The 27,315-nt window shown below is 43.0% G+C and overlaps 6 protein-coding genes and 1 non-coding gene across 7 annotated transcripts; 3 read left to right on the top strand and 4 right to left on the bottom strand.

Annotated features, from left to right (window-relative positions):
- Nucleotides 1–4,044: 4,044 nt before the first annotated feature.
- On the top strand, nucleotides 4,045–4,284 carry CLUP02_14226 (uncharacterized protein; the record flags this gene model as incomplete). The annotated part of the gene is made up of 1 exon (XM_049293157.1): nucleotides 4,045–4,284. A coding segment is annotated over one exon (240 nt), but the record flags the coding sequence as incomplete, so codon positions are not given.
- Nucleotides 4,285–9,596: 5,312 nt separating this feature from the next.
- CLUP02_14227 (major facilitator superfamily transporter) lies at nucleotides 9,597–13,370 on the bottom strand (the record flags this gene model as incomplete). The annotated part of the gene is made up of 9 exons (XM_049293158.1): nucleotides 9,597–10,778; nucleotides 10,860–11,096; nucleotides 11,601–11,610; nucleotides 11,734–11,812; nucleotides 11,875–11,892; nucleotides 11,943–11,988; nucleotides 12,045–12,989; nucleotides 13,064–13,221; nucleotides 13,322–13,370. The coding sequence occupies 9 exons, from the start codon at nucleotides 13,368–13,370 to the stop codon at nucleotides 9,597–9,599; spliced, it is 2,724 nt and encodes a 907-aa protein (XP_049150304.1).
- A 1,469-nt stretch (nucleotides 13,371–14,839) lies between these two features.
- On the bottom strand, nucleotides 14,840–16,629 carry CLUP02_14228 (MNNG and nitrosoguanidine resistance protein; the record flags this gene model as incomplete). Its single annotated transcript, XM_049293159.1, has 5 exons — nucleotides 14,840–14,921; nucleotides 15,012–15,511; nucleotides 15,568–16,250; nucleotides 16,307–16,343; nucleotides 16,420–16,629. The coding sequence occupies 5 exons, from the start codon at nucleotides 16,627–16,629 to the stop codon at nucleotides 14,840–14,842; spliced, it is 1,512 nt and encodes a 503-aa protein (XP_049150305.1).
- Nucleotides 16,630–17,625: 996 nt separating this feature from the next.
- Nucleotides 17,626–22,551, bottom strand: CLUP02_14229 (ABC transporter; the record flags this gene model as incomplete). Its single annotated transcript, XM_049293160.1, has 2 exons — nucleotides 17,626–20,932; nucleotides 21,002–22,551. 2 exons carry the CDS (start codon nucleotides 22,549–22,551, stop codon nucleotides 17,626–17,628), a joined length of 4,857 nt encoding a protein of 1,618 aa, XP_049150306.1.
- Nucleotides 22,552–23,978: 1,427 nt separating this feature from the next.
- On the top strand, nucleotides 23,979–24,071 carry CLUP02_tRNA255. Its single transcript has one exon. It is a non-coding gene; the product is annotated as a tRNA-Trp (tRNA).
- An 880-nt stretch (nucleotides 24,072–24,951) lies between these two features.
- Nucleotides 24,952–25,763, top strand: CLUP02_14230 (uncharacterized protein; the record flags this gene model as incomplete). The annotated part of the gene is made up of 3 exons (XM_049293161.1): nucleotides 24,952–24,999; nucleotides 25,095–25,427; nucleotides 25,488–25,763. The coding sequence occupies 3 exons, from the start codon at nucleotides 24,952–24,954 to the stop codon at nucleotides 25,761–25,763; spliced, it is 657 nt and encodes a 218-aa protein (XP_049150307.1).
- Nucleotides 25,764–25,944: 181 nt separating this feature from the next.
- CLUP02_14231 (uncharacterized protein) lies at nucleotides 25,945–27,292 on the bottom strand (the record flags this gene model as incomplete). Its single annotated transcript, XM_049293162.1, has 3 exons — nucleotides 25,945–26,810; nucleotides 26,898–27,205; nucleotides 27,288–27,292. The coding sequence occupies 3 exons, from the start codon at nucleotides 27,290–27,292 to the stop codon at nucleotides 25,945–25,947; spliced, it is 1,179 nt and encodes a 392-aa protein (XP_049150308.1).
- Nucleotides 27,293–27,315: the final 23 nt, after the last annotated feature.

Genomic DNA, 27,315 nt, shown 5'->3' on the forward strand with positions numbered 1-27,315 from the left:
CAGCCGTGTATTTGAAATACTAAGCTGAGACATATGTTTCTATTTGTCGGATTAGAAGTCCAATTCGACCGCGGCATATAGCCGACTGCGCAGGGGCTAATTAGGGGCCCTATTTACGATTATCATAGCTAGCCTAACCTATAGTTAGAACCTCCTTTTTATACCTACTACGCAGATATTTATATAATTTAATTAATCTCTTTATTAACTACGGTTCGAACTAACTACTTTATAATAAGGATACTAATACTAATTAATAATTAAATTTTATTATTATAGATTAGTAAGGTATTTTACTATATAAAAGAGACGACTTTTTAATACTATACGGGATAGGAGATTTATATTAATTAACTTTACGGAAGTAAATAAAAAAGGAAGTAATTTATAAATACCGTACGGAATTAAGTAATCATAGCCCTTTATTACTTATAAGAGGTCGACGTTTATTACGTTAAACTATATTAATTAACAGAACTACTTAAGTAACTAGCCTTTTATTATTACCCCGAGTAGCTTTTTTACTAAACGACTTTTCTATAGCCGGCCCGTAATTAGAAATTAACTAGCTAAATTAGTAAAAAGAAATACTTATATAACGACTACTTACCTAATTAATTAGCGCAACGAACGAGCTTAATAATATAATATAAAAAAGTACTGCGCGATCGAAAAAGGGGATCTTTAAATATAAATATTCTTACTTAGTAATAAAAGTAATATTATAAGAGTTATTAAGCTAAGAGATCTATAGGATATAAAAAAGTCTATTATTATAAAGATCTTATAGGTACGACTTTAAGCCTACGATTTAAATAACCTCTTCGTAGCTCCCTTAACTACTCCCTAGGTATTACTTAAAAATATAATACAAGGGACGGTTTAATAAAAAAGGAGGGGATTTAAAAGTCTTAATAATATCGAGTTAAGAGTATTACGGATCTTAGAGATTAACTTAAGAAGAAAGCGGCTACCCTAAAGTAGTCCTACGACCTCCCGCGAGAGTTATTATTAGCCTAAGAAAAGGCTAAAAAAATGAGGATCTAAGGGGAAAAGAAAAGAATCCTCTAAAGGGCTACTAAAGGGCTTTTTTTTATACTAGCTCTTAGTACGAAATTACTAATTTTAAGAAATTAATTAAATAATAAAAGGGATCGCTAATAAGTAATAATTACCTAACCGTAATTAAGTTACGAAAAAGACTATTTAAAAAATATAAAATAGGGTATTAAGAGGCTATAAAAGATAAGACCTTTAAAATATCTAACCCTACTACGTATAAACGATAAATAAGTATTTTTAGTAAGTCTTTAAAATTTACGATTTTATAAAAAAAAGGGCTTAACTTTATTAACTATACTTAACGGCCTATACGGTTCTTAATAGCCTATATAGCTCTTTTATAAGCCGCCTAGCGTTTATTTTTAACTATTCTTATAGAATACTACCCTAGAAGAAGTAGGTTAGAGAAGGAAGCTATTTAGAGATTATAAAGAGCACGAGGCTTAGGAGGCTAGAAGTATACGGGATAGCGGAAATTAGTAACTAGTAAAGATCTTAAGACTAATTACTATATCTTTTTATAGTAATATAAATATCTATTATTACTATTATTAAAAAGAACTACTAAAACCTACCTTTTTATATTAAATAAAAAAGAGGATCTTAGTAAGTATAATAGCTAGCGATTTAAAAAGGTAGTAATAATTACTAAAAATAATAAAAACGAGAGTAGTAGCGAGATAATAAAAAGAAGCGGGAATTTTCTAAACCTTAATAAATTCGTTAGGTAGTAAAAGTACGGATTTATTATAACTAGCGCGCGGATTAAATATATCCTTATTAAGATTAAATACGTTAGTAATTACTAATATAAGTATAAGCTAGAGCACGACCCTTAGTGAGTTAAGGTAAAAAAGAAAAGGACGAAACCCGATTTTAGATAAAATCCTAATCCCTTATAAATAAGTAAATATTAACCCGGATTATTAGGGGACGTAGATATATAGAATTATAAATTAGCCTAACGGTAAGTAAATTAACGCGGTATTAATTTATTTAACTAAGGTTTATAAGAAAAAGGGGCTATAGGGGTAACCCTTATTTTACGAGATCGTAGATAACCTTAGCTATTAACTAGACGAATAGTTCGTGAGCACAAGCCTAGGAATTATAAAAGTAGTTAATAGATTCCTCTATAGGCGAGGGGTATTACTAACGTAATTATAATTATAAGAGCTATACGAAATACTAATAATAATAATTATAAAAAAGGAATTCGTACTATAGAACTAAGTATAGGTCGATAGAGCGTATAATCGCTTTAATAAATTTAAAAAAAGGGTAAACGACCTAGATTTCCTCTCTATAATTACTAATAGAAATCTATTATTATAAAAGGATATACCGGGGCAAAATATAGTACTAAAAATACGATAATTAATAATTCTACCTATTTTGATTTATAACTCGTTACCGCTACTAATACGAAATTCGGCGCTAATTAGTTAATAAAAAAGGAAATAGACGACCCGAAGTTATTAATAATACGTAGCGACGTAGGGATTATATATAAATACCGAAAATCTAACGGTAAATACGAGGTAATTTATAGACCTTAAAAAGATCTTTTTAAAAAAGAAATTATATTTTAGGGGGAAGTATAAGGTTTTATAAAAAACCTTAATAATATTTTACGATTATTACGAAAAAGTCGGAATTAGGGAATACTAGTACTATTTAGTAATTAATATCGTACTCGTAAGTAAAGCCTTTAATTACTATTACGAAGCGGTACGTAATCTCGATCGAAACGACTTTCTTAGTATAATTAACGTAATCCGAAGCCGCTTTAAAACTTACGATAGGAACCTAAAGCTCTTATTTAAGTTACGAGCGATTTTTTTCGTATCTATAGCTAGGATAATAGAGGGTAAATTACGAGTAGAGATCCTTAAAGAGCTTATCGATCGAATCGATAAGCTAATAAAAACCTAGCTAAATAAGGGGATAAATAAGTAAAAAGTCGGATATTTTTATACTATAGTTTAACGTATACTAAAAATAAAAATAATATTATACTAAGTACCTAAAAATTACGAGACGCTCTACTCGAGGCTAAGATCTAGCTTTAATATTAAAGTAAGAATGCTATACTAAACTTACTTTTAAGTATATAACGGCCCTTATTAATAATATTAAGTCGATCGAACGTATAATAGGAAAGGAAAAGAGGCTAGATATAGTAATTACTAATAAGGAGGCCTAGATTCGTTAAATAAGTAGAGATTTAACTTACGGGTAGGGTAATAAAAAAAGTAATATTATATTTATAAAAAGGATAAATATTAATTAAGTAACTATACTAAGGAGGAGCGTACTAAATCGTATAAATAGTATAAAAAGTCGAGGGTAATAGATAGAAAAACTAGCCCTTGTCGGTTTAATTAATTCTTTATTATATATAAAGGCAGATCCGGGGGCACAGAACCTAGTAATACTAACTAAAGTAGCGGCCTAAAATATATACCCCCTATAAGAGATTTAGAAAATAAAAAAGATATTACTCCCTATATTAACGAATTAGATTATAACGAAATTAATAATATTAATTACTCTTTTTTCGCCCCGTTAGCCTCTAGAGAATATACGAGGCTAAACGAATAGAGGGTAGTAAAAGCTCTTAATAAATAGGCTTTTATTTATAAATAGTAAGAGAAGGTCCCTTAGATAACGGATATAAAGGCGGCTAAAAGGGCGAATTTAATAGGGCTAAAGCCTATTCTCTTAATAATTAAAAAGAAGACGCTATTTCTTTTAATATTTAAAAAAAAGGAATATAGTACTAAGTAAATCTAGGGGTAGCTAGAGGGGTCCTTTTTATACTACTTAGATCTTTCGAATACTAAGCTTATATAAGCGTTCTATATAAACAAAAGGTACGGCCTAGACGATTTCTATAAGATTATCCTAAACACGGGGGTATCGTAATAGTTAACTAAAAGAAAAGGGTAATTCTAAGCGCTATAAAAGATCGTATTAATAACGCTTAATACGTTAATAGTGGGTATTACGAGGATTAGTTTTAGCCTAAGTAAGGAAATCGTCGCACTAGGTATAGTAAAAGTAGAGATATACTTTAGAACGATGATTTTTTATATTTTACCTATTAATACCCTATTTCTCTTATATCTAAAAGACATAGATCGACTAGGTATTATCTTTAATAATATAAAAAATAGAATCTCTAGTAGTAAGTACTTTGAGGTAGTCGAACGACGATAGGGGTATGCGTTTATAAAGCTTATTAATAATACGAAGTTAATTAATTACCTAACGGAAAGTAAGCTTAAAAGACTATACTAGAGATTTAGGTACTTATCGGTTACGAGGCTATATAACTTCCTAAAGTAATTAAGTAATAATAATATCGAAATAGGGGCGCTAGAGTAGTTAATAAAAGTATATTATTAATACTAAATAAATACGCAAAGCTTACGCAGATTTAAGTTTAAATTACGTAATAAACTTAACTTTAACTAGGAAATTGTCGTTAATATCTTTTACTTAAATAGTCGGCTAGTACTATATATAATCGACGTAGCTATATTTTTCTAAGTAGGGCAATTCCTCCGGGATCTATAAATAAAGATAATATAGGTAGCCCTATAAAAAAGCTAGATTAATATATACTAGGGACCGCTAGATGGTATTAGAACTAACGCTAGTATAAGCTTTAAGTTAGTAGAATTTAAGGATAATACGATAGCTTACGGTATATAACTAAAAGTCGTACTTATTAAAGCGTACTATAGTATTAAAAAGGTAAAAAGGGCATACTAATAGTTAAAAAGGGCGTTTAGAATTATTAAAAAGGAAAATCCGGATTTTACTAATAACGAATACTTTTAAATAGTACTTAAATACTATAACGATACTCTGGGGCCTAACGGACTTATACTAACGCTATTAGTATTTAGAGTATATTTAAGAACGACCTTAGCCTTGCTACCGTTACTAAGTATAAGCTAACGAGCCTAACTAATTAAAAAAGTAATACGGGTACTGCGCGAGGTAAGTATAAAAAGGTAAGTTAATAAGGTAATTACTATATATAATAGGCCCGATATAAGGAATAATCTAAATATACTACTAAATTTAGATATATAAGTATAGCGCGAAATTACTTAATAGTAGGCTAGGCTATATAAGTTAATTTTTATTAATAAGCGCTCTTATATAGTTACGAGAGATCGTAACTAGCCTCTCGAAGTATTAATTATAGTAATTAGACCGTATTATATAGATCCTAACGAGGTAATTTCTAATTTATAAAAAAAAGAAGAACTAAGGGAAATTGTATAACCCGTAGCAGAGGCATAGGAAATTATCCTTAATAAAATCGTTATAATAATACTAATAGATAATAAAGAAGAGGAAATTGTTAAAAAGGTACTAATACTACTAGTAAGACGTTACAAAAGACTACGATAGTAAGCCCTAACGCGGTAATTTATTACTAGCGACGAGGTAATTAATACTTTTTATATAATAAAAAAGAAAGCCGATTTCGAGCTAGTAATTAAACTACGTAAAAAAGGCGTAATTATAATTACTAAAAAGCCGTATAAGGGATTAGATCTTATTAAAATAGATACTCTTCGTAATCGAGGGGTCTATCGATTTATCTTATATAACTTAGAAAAATATATAAACCTCTATATATTTAAATTACGAATAGTTCGTAAGATCAAAGGGAAAGGAACACCCTAGCTATATGAGAAGTCTAAATACGTAATTTAGGGGTATAGTAACGTTAAAAAGGCGACGCTATTTATATAATTGCTTATTATATAGCGCTATAGCTAACGATTAATAATAGTACTAATAATATCGCTACGGAAGAAAGGATACGAGATTTAGAGCCGTAATATTACCTAGGTATATACCTAATTAGCCACAGGGTTTATAAAGAAAATCCTAGCCTATTTACTAAAGGAAATAGCTAGTAAGTACTTAGAAGGCACGATTATTAAAGTACTTAAGCCATTATATAGGCTCGTAAAATCGGGCACCTATTAGTAGGCTACTTACTACGATTTTTATATTAATTAACTATTAATAGTTACCTCTACGTACGACCCGTGCTTATTAGTTATAGAGTATAAAAGCGACTAATTTAGGATCGTTAGAATATAGACTAACGATATATTAGGCCTATCCGATATTAACTTTATAAAAAAAGAGGATAAAGAGCTTTAAAAAGTGGGCTTTATAGTAAAGTTAAAAGAGGTCTTTATAATAAATACCCCCTTAGTATTTAATAGCGGGATTTTTATAATTAAAAAGAAAACCGTCGTTTTTTAATAAAAGGGGTAGGGCGAGAAGATTAACCTCGTTAACCCGAACGTAATTAATATTAAAAAGTAGTATAAAGCTAAGCTTACGTAAGGGGTATATATTATAAATATTTATTAACCTAAGGTAATTTTTAATTATACTAGGGTAGTATAGGCTATAAATCTAACTAAACGAGACGTCGAGGTACTTAATAAGCGGCTTAAGTAGTAATAAACGAATCTTAATCGAGGTCTCGTTTATTACCTAATCGACTTTACGACTAGTAAGCTCTATATCTTCGTTAATAGGTTATTTATAAATAATAACGACCTTACTTCGTAATTAGGGTATATTATTATCTTAGTTAATAAGAGTATAAGTGAGAGCGAATTTACTATATATAGTAATATAATCTACTACTCGTTAATTAAAAATAAGCGGGTAACGAGAAGTATACTAGCGTCGGAGGTCTATAGTATAGTTAATAGCGTTAACCTCTCTTATATAATTTTAATAATACTAAAGAAGATTACCGATCGAATTAGCCTTCTACTTATTCTAATAGTTATTTATACCGATTCCTACTCGCTATATAAATACCTCGTTAAATTAGGAACGACGAAAGAAAAGAGGCTTATAATCGATATTATAGCCCTTAGGTAATCGTATAAAAGGCGCAAGATACTTAAGATCTATTAAATTAATAATAAAAATAACCTTATAAACGCTTTTATAAAAATAGTACTAAATAAAGGATTAAAGTAATTTATAAGTAATTAAAAAGTTACTATATAAATAAAGGGATAGGTTATATAAAAAGAGTAGAAAAAAGGGGGAAAAGGAGACGACTTAGTAAACGGGCCCGAGGTCGAATTATATTTCTAACTATAGTAGTTAAATTAATAAAAGAAAGAGAAAGTTAGTATCGAATTAGAAGTCTAATTCGACCGCGGTATATAGCTAACTACGTAGGGGCTAATTAGGGGCCCTATTTATAATTATTATAGCTAGCCTAACCTATAATTAGAACCTCCTTTTTATACTTACTACGTAGATATTTATATAGTTTAATTAATCTCTTCGTTAACTACGGTTCGAACTAACTACCCTGTAATAGGGATACTAATACTATTGTATACTAGTAACTTCAAAACTATTAAACCAGTGTATCTAAAGTGGTTTGACTCTTTTCTATCGTAATCTTCCAGACCTTGGCAAATCGTGAAGAGTTCAGCTCAGCCGTGACTTTTCCCAATTTTCCCTCTCCTTCCAAGCGGCTTTCCGCTAGCGGACCAGTAACGATAAATAATAGTGGTTATAGAATGGTTAGAGTTTCTCTAGCAGCTACGTCTATTAGAAGACACGCGTTATGCGGACCTAGAGCCTTGAACTTAAAGAACAAATAGAAGCCGTTTTTAGTTTCTGCGTTCTAAATATATAAATAAGGGACCTCTTCTTTGCCGCTAGTTTTAATATCGTAAGAGAGCATAATAGAGTGGCTAAGTCGGAACACCCCCATTCGGCCACCCCCCCCATTCGGCCACCCTAAAAATCCCTCTTAGCTACCCTAATTAAAATCCTACCCTTAATCTATAAATAATTATAATAATTATAATTATCGTCTAAATATATTCTTTTTTAGTATATATATTTTTTATTATATTATAGTATTATATATTAAAAATAAAATTATTTAAGTACTCGAGGTAATTAAAGATAGTATTTTAATTAAAAGAGCCTCGATTAAGTTCGGAGTTTTAAAGATTATACTTTAGAATTATTAACGAGGTTAATAAGCTAGAATAATCGCTTTTAAAAACTAATAAAAACTTTTTTTTTAATAAGAAAATAGGCTAACTAAATAGGTTCGTATTTAATATACTCTAAGAGTTATATTAATTTATAAATAAGTTAAGGAATTCGCTAAGCGAGTTTTATAAGTTTAGGGAGATAATTATCCTTTTAAAAAAAGATAAATAAATACTTTTTTAAAAAGGAACTCTAGCACGTATAGCTTTAACGAGGTAATGTGGGATATTCTTATAAAGAATATAAAAAGTGAATATTTATATAGAAGCAAGAATATATGAATATAGGGGAAATAAGCGTATATAAAAGAGGTTTTTGTAATAAAGAGAGTAATATAGTTGAATTACTATATGAGAAGTTGCTTGCTTAACGAAAGGTCTAGGTAGGTAAATATACGCCTATATATAGGTATAAAAACCTCCTACTAGAATATTCCATTGCTTATTAATTATGATATAATTAATAAGCGTATACGTAAGTGAATGCGTAATCGTAGTACGTAATTCCGCCTCGAGTAAATTCCAGATTATTCAGTTACCTTCCAGTACTTTCCATTGCTCACGTAAGCTTATATAAGCAGTATTGCTTACATAATCAATACCTATAATAATCTACAGAGATCGTAGATTAATATGGTATATAGTTTGCTTACGTAATATTGATAATAAGGCGAATAATAAGGTAAACAAAGTTACCTTCGTAACACGTTTACTTATTATTTTTATTATTATATACTTTTTATATCCTTTAGCTATTAAATATAGCTATTTTTAGTCTTATTAAAACTTATTATAAAAAGGAGCTTAGTAAGGAGGATATAGTAAATAATTCTATTATTATTAAAAAATGGTACTTCTTAACTTATTATATTATAGCTCGTTTACTTAGTTTAATAAGGGATAATATACGAAGTAATTAGAGAATAACTAGCTTATAGTTACTTAATATAGTTATATTTCTTAATAATCCTATAGTATTATTTAGCCTAGTTATATTATTAAATAATATTACTAAAGCTAAGTAAATAATTATTAATATTACTAAAGTCGTTAACTAGACCTTTATAGCATTTATTATTAACTAGTTAATTCCTAAAAAAGCTAGCGATCTTTATAAATAACTAAGGCTATTTATAAAGCTTAGGCCTAATTATAATACTTAACGCCTATTTTTTTATAAAATTAAGAAAGTTTTTAATAAAAAGTCTTTTTAATTAGCCTTATTTTAATAATAAGTTCGAGTTCTAAAAACTAAAGTTAAGTATATAATTCTTAAAAAAAAAAAAAAGTATTTAAATAGACCTAAATATTAAGTTTACTAATATTAAAGATATATAGAGGGCTTAAGAAAACGTTAATAATTATTTAGTTAGTCCTAGTTAAATTGTAGAGGTTAAATTACTTAATAAGGGTAGTAACTATATTATAGTAATAGTAGAAGGTAGTTAATTAATTGACTATAGTTAGTAGTGATGTGCCTGGATATACTTTTGATGGGGTGGCCGAATGGGGGTGTTCCGACTTACAGGGGCCACTACTGGCCCAACGATCCGCCGGGGATGCCTTCACGTCGTAGTACCCATGATCCAGTTCTTGTGGCAACTCCACGACGATATGCTGCGCATCGGAATCTTTGCCCCACAGCGATTCCATATCTTCCGGATCTTCAGCCCTGACGAGGATGGTCTCAAGTCTTGCCTGCTTAACCCAATTATCTGGAACTGAGACAAAGCCCAGCTTGTGACTGCACCTGTAGAATGGCTCAAGATCGTTTTTTCTCTCGAGATAGAGCCCTATCTGACGGCCCGCTTTGTTACAGTTGAGTATAGCTATCGTGCTCGTTGAAGAGAAAGTGAATGAGATTCCTGCAGCGGAACCAATCTGCTCATTGTTATCTCCGGGGATGAATGAGAAGCCATATTTCGAGCTGCTCGGGTCTAGTATCGGCATCTCGATCTGGATGCCTCTATTTGTGAACGAATACGGTGCCACGCGATGGTCGGCATCGATCCTGGTGACGCTGCCAGACTGATCAAAACAAGAGGGGGACTTGGCGAGAAACCCAGTGTTGCGAGACGGCCTGTCTGAATGTCCAGGCAACAACCAGGCAAATATTGACTGGTCATCCGTTCGCCTCATGATCTCTTCCTGAAGTCTGATGAACGCCATTTCACCTTCGCCGTATAGTAGAGGCATGCTAACCCCGAATAACCCAAGCAGACAATACGCCTGATCTTCGACTCTGGTAGTCTTTCTCTTCGCAGCCCAGGACATTCTCTGGGCGATGCTGTATCGACCTAGGATTCCATATTCGAAGAACTTGTGGTCGATACCGGTAATCTTCCCCAGAGGCTCTCGCATCTGGTCTCGTGTGCCAATTTCGTACCAGTCATCTGAGTAGAATATGACGGTGGAAGGTGCAATGAGCTCCTGAAGCGTCCAGCCACGCGTGAACCACCGACTATTCATGAAGCTCTTAGAGTAGCCACCGAGAACATCAACATCTTCCTGGGTGACGTCTTCAAGGTATGCATAACAGACACGAGAGTTTTGATACCAGACCCACATGGAATTGATGGCCTCCGTCAACTCAGATGAACTTGTCTTGTCGATGCAACAAGTGTCGATCCACTGCGAAGTCAATTAATGGGAACCTTGCTATTGTTGCGGGAGCTCAGGATCAGGGACACTGGGCTGCCAGGCTCAACTTACTATGTAGTCAAACCCATCCGACGATGCCTGATTACAAGCCCCATCCAGTTTCGTATAACCTTCAAGACTAGACGCGTTTCCGGCGAGCAGGTCCTGAAGTGTGACTTCTTCCGAGCCCCAAGTATGAGACAGGATAGCATATGGAATGCGAGAGTGGGCGAAAACGCGCAGTTCCTTCGTTCGTGTGTTCAGGAGCCGCATCGTATCTGTAAGGATTGGTTTCAAGCCAATAAGAGCCTACCGTAAACATCAACTTGGGGCGTTCTGAAGCTGAACAGGACTGGTCAAACTAAATGCGGGGGAATATGCAACTAAATGAAGAACCAGATGGGTTTTCTCAATCAGGACGATAAATCTCACCTGCATAATCTATCACGTGTAACTACTGCGACAAGTAGGCTAGCTACATGCACTTATGCACGCCTCCGGTTTTTGGGTACCATCAGGAAGGCACCACAATGGCTCACTTGAAGGGCACAACTTTGTGCTGGATGGGATGAGTTTGGATTAAACACTCAGCTGCTAAACTACCTCGATTGATTACCCTATGACATGTAGCGGAATGATGGGTGCCTGTAACCAAGTTGACTCTGCTCAGGTTCTGTCCGTCCATCCAGGCGGTGATCTCTCTTTCCAGCAGCTCTGGCTTTGTTTTCATATAAGCAATAGAATATGCCGAACACTGCCAACAGAACTGTTAAACTTTGTCCGACAAGATTGATCGTGTGTCCAGTGAAGTACTTCGGGGCGTCTTTGAACGTGTAGGTCCACCTGTTGTAAACATCAGTAAAATTGCAGGCATGGCTTGATCAAAACCAAAGACTGATGTGCGTTGTCATAGCCTTTTGGCAGGCTTTTGGAGACCTCTACTTACGTCGCAACGATTCCACCCATGGTGCCAATGGAGACAACGTAGGCACTGGTTACTGCGCGTACGGAAGGGCCTCCCGAGTCTATTGTCGAGTGCGTCAGCTTGTTTCACTTTCTTCAGTCCGACCGAAGGTCATAGACTTACTATTCATCGCCCAACTCACTGCAACGATGTTAGCAAAAGAATCAGACAGCAAAAAGGTGTTGACTCACAAAATCCTGGACCACCTGGGAAAGCACCTGCTGTGACGAAGAATACCTGAGATCGTTAGTGAATGTACGCAGGATGCAGACAAAAGGACAGAGAGCTCTTACGCCCATATATCTGATGTTAGCCTCGGTTGCAAATCGCAAAATGGCGAAACCGATAACAGCAATCATCGAAAACACGGCAAGGTATATACCGCGTTGACGTGTTCGGTCGCTGAACCACGCGATGATGATGGCTGTGATAGCAGCCACAACGTAGGGCGGTACAGAGTACAGCTGTGCTCGCGTCGCGGTCCAGCCTAAGTCGGCAAGAATGGTCGGCATGAATACCGAAATTCCCTGAACAGTGATATTGATCAGAAAAAAGCCGAAGGCGCATGTATAGTTGTGGATGCAGAACACGGCTCGCTTCACGTCGGAAAGAGTGACTTTCTGATCAACATCGGCCTTGTGCTGGCGCTGCAGACGCTCTGCCGCAATTGCTCGTTGTCTTTCGTCAAGGAAGTAAGCGGTAGCGGGACTTGTGGGCATCCAGAGAGGTGCGAAACCTCCGAAGAGCATTGTGACGAATCCCTCGAAGAAGAATATGTTCCTCCATGTATGGATAGGTGCACTGTCGAACCCCCATTCCGGAATGCGAGAGAGACCAGTGGCAAGCAGGCCACCGAATGCGCCAGCTAATGACGCTGCTGAAATGAAGATTCCCAGCCGGAACAAGAGTTCTTCTCTTTTGTAGAAGCTGCTCAGAAAGAAGGAGAACCCTGGCATGGCACCGCCTTCGAAGATACCTAGGAAGGCGCGGGCAACGATGAGTCCTTCATATGAGCGTACGAAAGCCGTGCAGAGTGAGACTAAACCAAACCCAACGACAAGGAATGGCAGGTAGAATCGTGGGCCGACGCGTTTAAGAATAATGTTGCTTGGCACTTCGACGAGAAGGTAGATGATGTAGAATATTGACAGGGCCCAGTTGAACCGGTATCCTTCAAGGTTGATATCCTTGGCCATGCCCTGGATCCTGGCATTTCCGATATTCGCTCGATCCAAAAACTACCCCGAAGATAGGCAAGTCAGTGGCGGTGCGACAGCCAGCTAATTTTTGACGGGAGGAGAAAATCACATACGCAGAGAAGGTACAAGGTCGTCACCAGTGGGACAGTGTGCCAGTCGAGCTTACGCTTGATGACCTGTTCCTCCTCTTCCGTCCACTCCAACTGTACGGGTTCGTCCGCATACTGGATAGACTCGGACTTGACATCGACCGTCGTCGGCTCGTTATACTCTGTTTTAGACATTGTCAATCGTTAAGGCCTGGCTCTGTCACGAATACTGAGAATTACTCCTGCGCCAGCAAACAGAGAGGGGTAGGGAGGGAAGCTTACGTTTCTTATCAAACTCGATTGGTATCTCGTCTATTGTGGAGAGCACCATCTTGACAGCTGGGCCGAGACGATGCTCGGAATCCTTTGAACGCGACCTTCCGAAAATACTACGTTGACGGCTGGAAAATTTGCCTAGCAGCTTGTGGATGCGACGTTGAAAACGGCCAAGCCCATTTAGTGTAGCTTCAATGAGGGGTCAAGGTAGTGACCGGCCCCTATTATTATCTATCCAAAGCCACTAAGGAGCGGGAAGCAAGTTTGAATAGCTGGCACGGACAGTTTATCACCTTCAGACTTTCTTCGGCAGATGTCTTCTGCATTAAAGCCCAGCCCTGTCCCGGGTGGCCTTCGTCCAATGATCCTGACCCAGGTGCCCGTCAAGGGTGGCACGTTCGGCCCAAGAATGCGGGGTACGGGAGGAAGAACACTTGGATTTCTTGGGATTTTAGTCTTTTCCCACAGTTCAACACAGATTGAGTCGCATTGAGGTGGGCGGCCGTGGAACTGAGGGTTGGCATTTCGCTGGGGTTTGTGCTGAATATGGTTTGGAGTCTGCCACGCCCGCCCAGTGGGACCGCTTTCCCAACCTTGGGTCTACACTAACTTCACTCGACCATCTGAATTTCGAGGCAAAAGGCCTTTCCCCACGTCGCAAGCCGGAAAGGAAATCTGGTTACCCTTTGCGAGTTGGTATGTTACCTGTTACAGTCTATGTTTTCATCAAACGCTTGGGACAGTTGGTTTTCATCCGGACTCTTCGGAACCGAGTTGCTGACAACGGGTTTCACTACTTTGACGTCAAAGCCGTTACAGGATGACAGAGCACAATGATGAAGTCAGGTTATTGAAGTATGTCGTGTAACTGCAGGCTGCTTCTAGGCATGCAAGCATGAGCGCCAGAATTCCGAGAGGGGTGATTACGGATACCACCTAGATCATGGTTGCCAGCATATCCACGCCGCACTCATGCAGCTCCGATGCCACCTTCAACTCTAACTTCGATAGCGAATCAGAACCAAAGACCCCCAGGACCACCAATGATTATGTACAGACGGTGTACACTATGGCGTTCATGTGATCTCATACTTATTTGTTGCCAAGGCGAACGAGAGGCGCCCTGGGTGGTGGAATGGGGTCGTCAGATGTTTCGCACGGCCAATAATTAGTGCTCCGCGAGGGATGCTTCGAGTGAAACGCGCCCCGAGAGAGTCAATTCTATCATCGGTTCCATAATCGGATACAGCTGCATGGTCAAAATCAACGGCTATCACTTGCATCTAAACGTAAGTTCAGCGAAGGGTCCTGAAGATGACCCATGGGCTTGTGGTCGCGTAAGGAGTTATGCCATAATCCGCCTTGCTATGCTATGACACGTCTTCATTGCGACGCCCGCGTTTGCTACGTGTCTTGTATTGAGAGTTTTACAGTCACAGCGTTACTCAAGTGTGCCATCTTGCAGCACATTGTTACATGCCATGTTCCAAGAGCTATCAACTATTTAGTCAAATCGCGACAATCTCACAAAGCCCGAAGAAATCCCCTTTTCCGTCTTGGCGGCTCAACTCCCGGTTGCTTGGGAATTTGCTTCTCGAAATCATACCTGTGCAAGTGAAAGTGTGGAAGCTTTGTCTCCTTTCGACGTATCTCTTTTTCATCTTTCCACCTCAAGATGTAACATGCGGGGACGAACAAAATCGTGTTAACCGACACCCACGCAATCAAAACGCCAAAGTTGAGGCCAATGCGCGAGTGCAAGTCGAACAAAATCTGTCGGCTGCCTTCAATCACATGATGATAAGGCCATGCATACGCCCACCGGTAAAACCCTGGGGCAATATCGGGAGGCCAGAATCCGGTCAACGTGTTCGTGAGAGTCCAAAACGTTAACCACAAACCAACCCATCGAGGGCCGATAATCATGGCCATGTTCTCACAGGCCATTCCGAGTGCTGCCATGCCGAAGAAGTTCAACAGCCAGAAGACGATGAACGAGGCTTTCCCATAAGCGTTCGGATTCTTAGCGACCTGCACTGCCGAAGCTGGCGGATTGGATAAGGGAACTTGGAAGACAAGCGATATCAAACAGTAGACCAGCGACAAGAAGAAGTAGGCTGCCATGAGTGATAAATATCTGCGTATGACGTAGTGCCAGTAGTGCACGGGAGGATGACCCTCAGGCACAATGCATTTCTACATACCAACCTCGTTATCAGTTTTGTATCAAAGCATCAGAAGCTCGGACTTACCATGTCGTCTGCAAGGTAGTAGGTGAAACCGAGATGGGCGATGAGAAAGCTTAGCCCAAAGGTAACTGCCGGGATTGCCGCAGGCGGCCCGAACGGCCGCAGATCTAACATCAAGGGTGACACCCCGGGGTTGACGGCACTCGCGGCCTGCCGAAGAGTCTCCTTTGTCAGGGAGTCATTGGCCATTACCATGCCGCCCCATGTTTTGCCGAATGTTTCTGTCAAACTTGACGTGAAGGACGTGAGGCTTGGCAAGATGTAGCTATATGTCATAAATGAATCTCGGCCAGACATGGTGATGATTTGGATTGCGCCTGTTGGATCGTAGGAAGAGTTTCCGATCGAGACTGCCTCTTGCAATAAAGCTGTTGCGTTTGGATTTATGATGATTGCTGACCAGGCCTTGAAGTGATAGACCGCTTCGCGAACCTTCATGGGGTCGAATTCGAACTCGTTTGCATCGCGTATTTGATATCCGATTGATGGTATGGGGCTCCACAGCGTCTCGTTCGCCAATTTTGTGACCGTCGGACCTACTAAAGGCGTGATATCGTTGTAGGGAGCAGATTTGCCATCAAAATCGACAACAAAACAGACGAGAGAGGTGAGGTTTTCCTCGATGCGAAACACAATGCCCCAATAAAGGCAGAGGATGAGGAACATCGAGAAACAGATGATGAAAGCTGAAGATAGTGAGTTGTGGCTGCAAATGAGCGCGTAGAGCTCGGATGAGACTTACTGTTTCTGCACCACATCATAGAGATATGCTTTCGTAACTAAGCAAGCACAAGGTAAATTCCATTAGGCACTGTGAAGGTTTTCGAGGCTGAGCCTATGTTGGGCTGCACTTACTGCTGCCAACCCTGGGTCCCACCAGCTGACTGATTGCGATGGAAGGTTTTCGTGCTCAGGTAAGCGACTTTTCATCCAATTCCCGACAAGGTCTGCCCTTTGAGTATCGAGGCTATTCAGCACGCTGTTTGACTGGTCGTCTCGGGAGGCTTGCGCTGCGGCGCCGGGTTCTCGGTGACCGCCGTTGTCGACGTCGGTATCTATGTGCATTTCGGACGTTGCACAGTTGCGGTAGCCTGTAGGTAGATGAATGACTATGGCCTATTGTTCGAAACTTTGAACTCAGTTATTGAACTGCATGTTTTGTACTTAAGAGCAAGGTCGCCTTCCGTCGCAAAACCTCCGGCAGTGTGTTTTTGATGGCCTATGATTGACATAGTTACCCACAGTTATGTGACCTCACCAGCACAAATTGTGGAGATCAAGAGCGGACATGTTAGTCCGGATGGATAATAATTCGTCATTTAAATGCTCTGATACATGTGTCCCTTGAGTCAATGTGGGCTTTGCTCGGTAGGCCAGAACATGTAGTTTATCTAGTGGGTCATTCGGGTGATCGTCTTCTCAGCTGAAGTCCAGGCTCAGTTTAATCGGTTCTCAGTCAGGGATCAACTCGCCTTCTCAAGTAGAGTATCAATCTTGACAGTCTCTGCAGGCCATCGGACCTTTCCAACCAACAGATCAGACGCTCCACTTTGCATGCAGGAGTCACCAATAACTTGATCAATGAGCAAGAGCTTGCCCTACCCATATTTCCCAAAGCGGGTTCATGATCAGTCTCATTCCCCTGCGTTAAGGCAAGCATCTTGACGTCAAAAAGATGTCAACTAGGCCAGGTGGGGTAAAGAGCCTTCAAAGAGTCTCCTCAGTAACACTAGTCTTTCCAGGAAATCCCACAACGCGCCCAATCTGTTTGTTTGTGGCAACCGGCCGGAGAACTTCGTCCGCGACTTCGTGTGCTATAGAATCTTGAGGGTTTTGACATGGCTTGACATGTTGTAAGGCAGATCGGCTCCATCGTAGTCACTTCAACTTTGAAGTGGAGCTCGCCAAGATGCATATGAGGAAGTGGTGATTGACGAGGACGCCATTCACTACAATGGTTGAGGTATTATCAATACGGTCTAGATCAAAAAGCTCTCCGAGCCATTCAAATCATCTCAGTCTTACAAGGCAGCAACGGTAACATTACATAAAAAGCGGCGGCTAGAACCCGAATAAGATCTTCCGCCAATTGATCTTCTTCTTTCCATTCTCAGTAGCAGTTGTTCCGTAACCCTCCTCTTGCACATTATGCTGCCCAACGATGGAAAGGAAGACGTCGTTCAACGTCGTGGGACTGATACTTTGATGCTCGATGCCCAAGATATCCTTGTTCTCCTCTAACATCACGATAAGTTGACCGATTGCACTCAACTGGCAGTTCTCCCTACTCTGCATCTCTCTTCTGCTCTGTTGGCTCAGCTGGGATCTTTGCAGCACATCTGATGCCGTGACTGAGAACCGCAACTGGCCGTGAAATGTTTGAGACTCCACTTGGGCTGAGGGAAATCGCTGTAGAACCCAGTCTCGCATGCGATCCATCTCTTCCGATTTCGAGTGTGGAGCAGTGCGGCTGACCAGATGAACATATAGTGAGTCTCCGAAGCGGCTTTGAAGCTTCTCAACTTCACCTATGGCTAACATGCGTTGTGCGATAATGCCAGCTCGGTTAGCAAGTGCATCAGCCTCTTCCATGCTGTGGGTTGTCAAAAGTATAGAACGACCTGGCACAATTGTGCTGAGTGTTCGCCACATGATGCGCTTCGCAGCAGCATCGAGGCCTGAAGATGGCTCGTCAAGCAGTATCACCGACGGGTTCCCTGTGAGGGAGATCCCGAGGGAGAGTTTACGCTTGTTGCCCCCTGATAAGTATTGCGCCATGACATTGGCATGGGCATCGAGGCCGACGGCACGCACAACGGCTTGAACTTGCTCCTCAACATCGCCAACTCCACGCAGCCTGGCGTAATGCTGGAGATGTTCAATAACAGTCATGGACTCGACTGCGTCGAACTGTGGACACACTCCGAGATTTGCCCTGGCTCGTGCTCTCTGGTCGGTGACGGAGACTTGCTCGACGAAAACATCGCCGCCATTACGGCTCGGTTGGATATCACCCCGGATCAGTGAGATGGTTGTCGATTTTCCGGCGCCGTTGGGACCGAGAAGCGCGAAGACTTCTCCCTGGCGAACACCGAATGAGACATTGTCAACAGCAGTGAAGCTACCGAACTTCTTCGTCAGATGTTTGACCTGAAGCCCGTCGCTGTTCGTAGTCGACTCGACCCGTAATAGCTCGCTGGCAATCTCTGGGTCTTCGTGTGCTTGTTCAGCTCCGGCGCTGGAGTTCCTGCTGCGCTTGAATATCGCAGGTAGCTTGTTCCCACTGTCGTGGTAGAGAAGAATGCCAAACAGCAGTACCGCCTGCAGGATGAGGTAGAGGATTGGACCTCCATACGCCTTGGTCGCGCCTGGATATCCAAGACCGGTGGCGGAACATGCCAATGAGAAGGTATTGAGACCAATGAGAAGGGCTCGGAAGACGGATGTGACGGGAAAGAAGGCCGAGATAGTGTAATGTCCTATCAGAATGTTGCGATCTGTGAAAATGGACGGCGAAAAGGTGATGATGTAGAGAAAGGCGATCAAATAGATCGCAAAACCGACACTATTGTAGGCCATGATTGCAGCAAAAGTTGCAACTTGGCTGTTGGTGAACAGCGAAACAACATAAGACAGGAGAATCGAGGCGATGCCGTACAACAAGAGCACTGGAAACAGGTAGCCAGGGGCGTACCAGATGTCTGAGGAGACGACCAATATGATAGCTGCAACCAGGAGAGGGAGAAAGAAGACCCCGAAGTCGAAGATGAGGTGCGACGTCCATGTAGATAACGACCGCACTCCGCTGGAGTACTGCAAGCCACGAGCATGGCTGTGTCTCTCAGCGTTGGGATACAGTCCAAAGAACGACGGAATAATCGAGCAGACGATGCTGAAAAATATGGCCAACTGAACTGTGGATGAGGTCGAAGAGGGAATGACGCTGTCAAATGGGGTGTATGTGGTCGCAATGCTGATATTTGTCTTGACGATGCTGAGCAGGTTCTGCATGATGACCGCTGAGAGGACTGCCCCTGTTCCCTCATTATCGGCTCGGTAGGCAACTGTTGAGAGTGTGTCTGGGCTGCCGACCCAAAGCCCACCTGGAGTGACATCCTTGCGATTGTCTTCCATGTATCGCGTAAGGTCGGCGTAGGTGGCACTTTGCGCAAGTTCGGTGTTCGTGGAGCTATTGGGTCCCGGGAGCAAGAAGGCAAAAAGGTCGCCAAATGATGAGCTAGAGAAAGAGGAAGAAGGCCCAGCAGCGATAAGAGCTCGGTCAAAGGCCTTCCTGTAGTCATTGAAGCCTTCTGCAGAAGCTTGACTAAAGTCTGCCACATCGCAGCTGGCAGGGCTCTCGTCGGCGATAAGGAGCTGCATAATTGTTGCTGCAACGATCGGAACAAGAAATACGATGGCGTATGGAACCCAGTTGGTCTTGAGTAACGTGAAGCGTTTGCGAATCAGAGTAGGGATTTGCTCAAAGATTCCCGTCTGACGGCCAGATTGAAGCCCCAACGAGTCTTGTCCACCACTAACAATAGACTTTTCTGTGAGGCCTTTGCCAGAGTCGACTGACCCATGGGCTCTACCCTGACTAAGGGGTTGAAGACCCTCCCCTTGCACCTCATCGGCCACATTGAGGAACACATCTTCAATATTTGGACTGGAGATGCGGTAGGAAATGCTTAGAGTCTCAAGGTGACGGATTACATCGGCGGCGATGCTTGATGAGGGAGCAGTGTAGATGATGGTATTTGATGCCACAGCTAATGTAGCGCCGTGTATTTCTGGAGGAGCTCTCAAATCCTTTGCATTGAGGATATGGATACGGTAGCCGTCTCCGAGAGCGTTCTTCAGGGCTACAGACGAGCCTTCGGCCTTCAGACTGCCCTTAGATAGTATCGCAATGTTATCGGCAAGTAAGTCGGCTTCGTCGAGGAAATGCGTCGTCAGAATGATGATCCTTTTGCCACGTTCCGAAAGAAGGATGTCCCAGATCTTCCGTCTTGAGAGCGCGTCAATGCCAGAAGACACTTCATCAATGCAACAGACGGCACTTCCACCAGTCAGCATCATGCCAAGCTGGAGTTTGCGCTTTTGTCCGCCAGACAGATGTCGTGATTGGGACTTTCGCTTTGTCAATAGGCCAATCGAATCGATCAAGTGCTTGGAGTCCTCCTTGCTCGCAAGGCTCCACGGAGACTTGAGCTGATTAAAGATTGTGATGTGTTCGGCCACGGTGAGCTCATCCCAAAGAACGTTCTTCTGGGGCACGATACCAATCCCACCAGAGGCATCTATAGAGACACCGCCATGGTTGAACCGGCTGATCCCAGCGATGGCATCGAGAGTCGTGCTCTTTCCACTACCATTGTGTCACGAGATATGGATGTGGTTAATGCTGCCCACATTGAGTGGGCCCGCTTTTTGTGACACATTGGCACCGAGAAGTGCTAGGATCTGGCCCCTCTTTGCCGTTAGATTAAGACGATGAATGGCCACTGTAGGAGCACGAGGCTTAGATATGAAAGAGAATAGCCGTCGAAGAAAGCTCGGGTGATAAATTTTGGTCAAGCCGTCAATGACTATAGCCTCTTGTGGCTGGACACCGCCACCCTTGTAGATTTTACGACTCTCGGAGCCGACTCCATGAATTTGGCGTTCGACGTAGGCGGCAAGCAGTGGGTAAAAAAGGAATTGCAGGACCAGGAAGATCCAGATTGCAATGCCTGGAAGGGTGGAATTGCTTCCTGGTGGCGTCTTGAGAAGATTCATCGGTTGTCCCTCGCCCTCAAATCGCGCCATGGATCTCACAAAGAAGACAAAGGCGCATGGGGTGAATAGCAGGCTCAAGATAGCGACGGCGACAGTGTTTGGGTTGGGGAGTGCCTGTGCCAAAACACCCATAAGAACATAGACCAGAGAGTTGATGACACCGGAAAGCTGAGCCTTCTTGAAGAATGTCGCGCCGAGGATGGCTTGCGAAGTAAGAGCCAGGCCACCAAAGATGAAGAAGACTAGAACAATACCAATGCTAGTCTCTCTCCATATCATGCTCCTCGCTATGACCGATGCTACGACCCAGCCTGGAAAGTAGATTGTGGCGAAAGAGTAGAAATTTGACAACGTGCGGATGACCTGGGGCTCCCAGTCATAGCGAGTGGACATCATTGAGTCAATGAGTTGAGAGAGCCCCTTTTCTCGCTCAGTTGCGACGTGACCGGGCAGATGGTAGCTAACACCAATCAGCGCTAGGATGAAGGAGACTGCCAGATAATCGATGAAAGTCTTTTGGTATTTCCTCCGGACGCTGGCTTGTCGTTCGTCTTCGGTCTCGTCGGTGAAACCCCATTCCTGGACATTCTCGAGAGACGCTGAACTACCATTTGTCGAGTTCAGACTGGCAATTGCAGAGTCGACGGCATGTTGAAGAGGGAGCGTATACACTTGAACATCACTATCGTCGTTGTTGACCTTGAATGATGACCCAAAGACTCCATCCCCTCGCAACGTGTAATTCCAAAGGCCTCCATCACCTTCGGTGGGGGAAGAATGGAAAACGACGGCACCGTAGCAGGTAGTAGTCGCACGGAAAGATGAGCGGCAAATGGAGCCAAGATCGGAAGGATTTGTGATCGTTGTTGAAATTTTCCCAGCTGCAAAAACCTGAGCAGAGATTGCCGCTATCACGCGGTCTACATCGCCGCCTGATAGTCCGCTATTGACGAGAACAACAGTGTCACGAGAGCCATCAGAAGCGGCCAGGCCTTCCGCTAGTGATCTTATAGGTCGAGGATCTGCGATTCCAAACTCGTTCGATGGGCTGTTGAGATTCTTGCCAATGCCAAGATACACTGTGAGTATGATAGGTAAAAGGATTGCGGTGTAGATAGTTGAGACAGGGTGGCGGGCGAGAAGTATGATGAAGTTTTTAGTCGAGAGCACACCGACTTGGCGCCATAATGCGGACTCTGGTGCCGTCATGGCAGTATTGAGGGGCCAGTCGGTGTCAGATTGCCGATCGTGCGGTGATATAAGAAGGAGTATAGTCGTGGGAGTCGGTGACGTGGTCTTCTGCGGTACTTATGGAAAGAAATCACTGGTAAATTGTTTTGAAAAGAAGAGGATGGTATCCTTGAGTATGTCGAACTAATTCCCGGAAGAATCACTGGCATCTCACAAGATATTTGAAGGGCCATAGAGGTCGAGAAAGAGACAGGAGTCAGGGACAACTTTATGCCCAGAGTGGCACCTCCATGTCAGCATAGTTATAGGGCTAAGTTATACAGACATATCTGCCCAACGGCGATGGTGGTACGCGAGGACGCCTTCCTGACATTTGCTCTTTTGGGACACTCAAGAGGCTTTGTATGGCCAGGGAGCTGCACGCGTCACAAGCTAGAGTGGGAGACTGGTGCAGGAAGGGCATGATATGAGAAAACCTCAACAGGGGCTAGATGAGGCAGACACGCTCTGAAATCGTGGCAGACAGGTCCCATTGGACAGGCCTCGATGTGTTGATGGATGGCAGAGGATTCCACGTGCATCTTCGCGTCTTGGCTGGGCCTGCAACCCCTTCTGTATAGTATTAGACTGTGTCTGAATGAACTTCCAATTGCCTAATGTGGTTAGCATATCACTGTCAGATCCATCAGCCACCGATGCCGCCAATGACGGCATTAGTTCCAAGCCCTGGAGAGGCACAGTTCCTGGATGCCTGGGATTGTTGGGGTCTTTGTGCGACCTCTAATAGCCATTTTGGGAATCGCTCAGCTTTGCATACCGCCCGACTTGCCAGTCTCCTGATGGCTACATGTTCGACACGCCCAAAGCTTGTATGGATGTCGCTGATTCATGTTCGAGCCATTGCCAAGCAAGTGCACCAAGTGTACGAGTGCAATTGATGCAATGTTGTTGAATCTTTTGTTTCGATTGGCACTGCCGTTTACATTAGCACGTGGTGGCTAGCATCGCCAGTGCTCAAGTCCATCAAACGGTTGCAACAAAGCTGACCACAGCATTGCCTAATCGGTGCTCACCATTTCGTTCTCTGCATCAACAGTGTGACGTAGTAATTTCGCGATTAAATTTTGCACATCAGGAGATTTAAGAGTGTTTCTTTCCGCACTGCATAATGTATTGCCCTGTCAGGCGGAAGCCTTCAGGCCATCGCTCCCGTTTGATTTGAGGAGGCGGAAGAGTGGGATCGTCGTATACTCAAAGTACTCGACCTGATTTTGCTTCCATTGGCATTCCGTGTCTGGTTTCTCTATTAATACCAGGCCCGCGAACACCAGTGTTCGAGGCTAGGTCGCTTCATTTTACTTTCCCACCTGTGTCAGAGATAACCGCCCCCACACCGAAAACTCGGCATCCACAACACTCATCTCAGATGTGGGTATAGCTTCATCGGCCCTCTGGCGCAACGGTAGCGCGTTCGACTCCAGCTTGAGACTCCTCGAGGTGTTATCGAAAGGTTATCTGTTCAAATCAGGTGGGGGTCAGTATATGCACACGCTGAGCGCAAGCTTTTTGCCTCATTGTGTAACTTAGTTATCTACCAACCTATGAAGAAGAACATGAAGGAGCCATAGCAGCATGAAACGTTGGTAAGCCTTCATCATCTTGCAAGCAACATACAGTAACGACTCCAACGTGAGTATACTGGAGTCTCAGCCATGTGGCAAATGTTCTTCAATGCTTATTGTGGATCAACTAGGGCTACGTTTTGTCTACCCTTGACCGATGTCACTGACCGAGATTGACCGAGACTCACCGAAATGACCGAAAACTATCTCATCGTTACTGAGGTAAAGCAATGGCCTGTAGCCCCAAGGAGCACCACTCGCAATCGATTACACGGCCTTTGTAAGATGAGAATCTGATAATAATCATGTGAAGTCAGTCCCTTAGCTCATTCGTTCTTCCCTCCACTGCCCCTCATGCCGGGACTAGTGACCCCCAATAACAGAGGTCTCAAGCTACTGGCTGATAGTTAGATCTTGTTTCTTTTTATTCAACCCATTTCCAGCTAAGACTTTCTCTACATCTGGCCACTAAAAGCTGGCCCAGAAGACTTTGATGTTCTATCTTCCTTGCCCGTCAGTACATCTGTGGCCGGATGTCTCCTTGGACCGAACCCAGGAGACGGAGTAATCCCGCCCTTGATGGCCTAGATAATGGTCCGAGCTTTCGGTGCTGGCCCGCAACCCCGCGTCTTCAAGGTCGGAGCTTCGCTCGGTACGCCGGCAGGCACTCGAATACACCCCGAAATTGCCTTATATATGTAATCGGTCATGAGAAGAACTTTGAATTGACAAGATTCAATCAGTGAAACATCTGGGCCTGAGCTGTTCAATTACTAGTCTTAAACAAAACGCCATAATGTCCCCTCGCGCTCTGGAAGCTCTTCGCAAGTTCACCTCCTGTGACGTAAGTGCATCTCTGGCCAAGGTCGTCGATCGGCCGGCTTCAGCCATCAAATCTTATCAATATTGTATCAAAGTAGTCAATAACATCTGGGTCAGATTGGGGATGCTCTTGTCAAGCTCAAATACCCCCAGGGCGGCTTTCTTGATGGGATCCGCATGTTCTCGCCGGGCGCGTCAGGACGCGTCTTCGGCCCCGCAGTGACCGTCGAGATGGTGGAGATGAGCAATACCGCGGCGCCCAAGCTAGACAAGCACTTCGTCGACCACAATCAGGAGGCCGGCATTATGTACGTCCAGCAACCCAAGGGCTTGCCTTCGGCTTGCTGGGGCGGGCTGATGTCTACGAGAGCAAAGTATCTCGGGGCGGAGGCTGTGGTTATTGATGGTCGCATGCGAGACGTTGGAGAGCACAACGAAATGGGATTCCCCGTGAGTTTTCTTCCTCTGACAGTCAAGGAGGGGATGGAAAAACCTGACTGCTTTGGTTAGGTGTTTGCGCAAGGCACTTCGATCCTCGGATCCAACACTTTCACACGGGCTTCAAGAGTCAATGTGCCGCTCCAGTTCAAGGAAGACCTTTGGATCAATCCCGGCGACATTCTGGTGGGCGATGCCGACGGCGTCGTGGTTACTCCTGTTTCTCTGGTCGAGAAGGTGGTAGCTCTATGCCAGGAAAGGGCCGAAGTTGATGAGAAGATGTTTGTCGAACTGAAGAAGGGGGCTTCCATGGGAGACCTCATCAAAAGCGTCCGGAAAGATAAATGACAGTTGTAAGGTGGGTAATATTTAGCAGCTTGCAGTGCAGCCAGAAGTTCTCACGCTTTACATAACGTCTTATTGCCACTGTAAAAGCTTCATCGCTAGACCATTCCCTTGCGTTTGACTTTCACGACATGTTGCTTCTTCTCGAGCCCCGGTTCCACCGCGGCCAATCTCATCAAATTCTTCACCGTCCAAAGATATGGCTTGGATTCTGAACCATTAGCAGATCCCACTCCTCATCTGAGAGCCAAGACCTCAGGCTCTTGAGCCACGCCGCATCATCTACCTCGAGATACGGCGTCTCCCTCATGGCAGCCTCGTGTGTCCGGACCTTCATTCGCGGCGTATGCGGCCAATCGCTGCCCCACAGCACCCGGTGCTTGTTCGCATCGACAAATGCGCGCACTAGAAACTCCACATCCGAGTATCCTGGGCTGTCGTCGCTGATGCGATACGGTGCGCTCAGCTTTACCCACAGTAGGCCGTCCCTCACTAGTCTCATCACGGCGTCAAATCCTGGCTGAGCCGTCGGGTCCTCGCGATGTTCACCGGGCAGCAGACTTGTCGCCTTCAGCAACGTAAAGTGATCTGTAACCAAGATGACGCCTTGCGAGAGTATGACGTCTCGGACGAATGGCTCCAGCGTGGTCCAAAACTCGGTGCGGGTCGTCGTCATCGTCAAGCTCCATGGGAGCGAGAGGTCTGTAATCCTGTTCAAATGCGAACGCAGAGCAACTTTCTGTAGCTCGACATCTTCCATAGCTTTGAACTGATACAGGTTCACGCGAAGGCCGCGGACACCCGCTCTGTGCATCGCAAGTAACTCCTCGTCTGTCGTCGTTTCAGGATCGATAACGCCAACGGCCCGAGTCTTTTGGCTTCCGAGCCGGGGGATGAACGCCTTGAGAGACGTGCAGTCATTCCCGTAGGATAATCCATGTGTGAGTACAGATCTCGTGATGCCTAAGCTTCTTTTGAATTGTTCAAATGCGGCAATCGTCGCGGGCGGCGGAGTTAGATGCCTGTTTGGGCTGTAAGGGAAATATTCGGCTTGACGACAACAGTGCTTGAATTAGCAGGTTTTTCGTTGATGATCTGGCCGCCAGAAAGAAATTTTCGCATGATAAGTAGACCTACGTTCGAAGATATGGTGATGGGTATCCCATCCGCCGCGCGGGAGCAGAACGGGTTGTCTCTCCTCAATCGATGTAGCAGAAGGAGGCATCGCAAAGGAACCAGTCAATGCGAGAACGTTTGCCAGTACTGGTGAACGGCAATGCACTCGTGGCTTTGATCGGCGACGAGGGCTCTCCCAGCCAACGACGCCATCATTCATATAACAGTCATCTTCACTCGGGTTCCTCCGAGCGGTGGTAACAGTAGCACGGAGACGATGGTTTATGCCAGCACTACGGTAGTTAGAGAAAGCAGACACAAACACGCATCTTCGACACGTTCACGCGACAAGATCACCAATTGTCTGTAAGTCGACCTACCCCCTTTTGGCCACCCCCCCCTTTTGGCCACCCCATTTCTCCATCCCAGCCACCGTATT

The sequence above is a fragment of the Colletotrichum lupini genome, chromosome 7, assembly GCF_023278565.1.
Source record: "Colletotrichum lupini chromosome 7, complete sequence".
In the NCBI taxonomy this organism is placed as follows: domain Eukaryota; kingdom Fungi; phylum Ascomycota; class Sordariomycetes; order Glomerellales; family Glomerellaceae; genus Colletotrichum; species Colletotrichum lupini.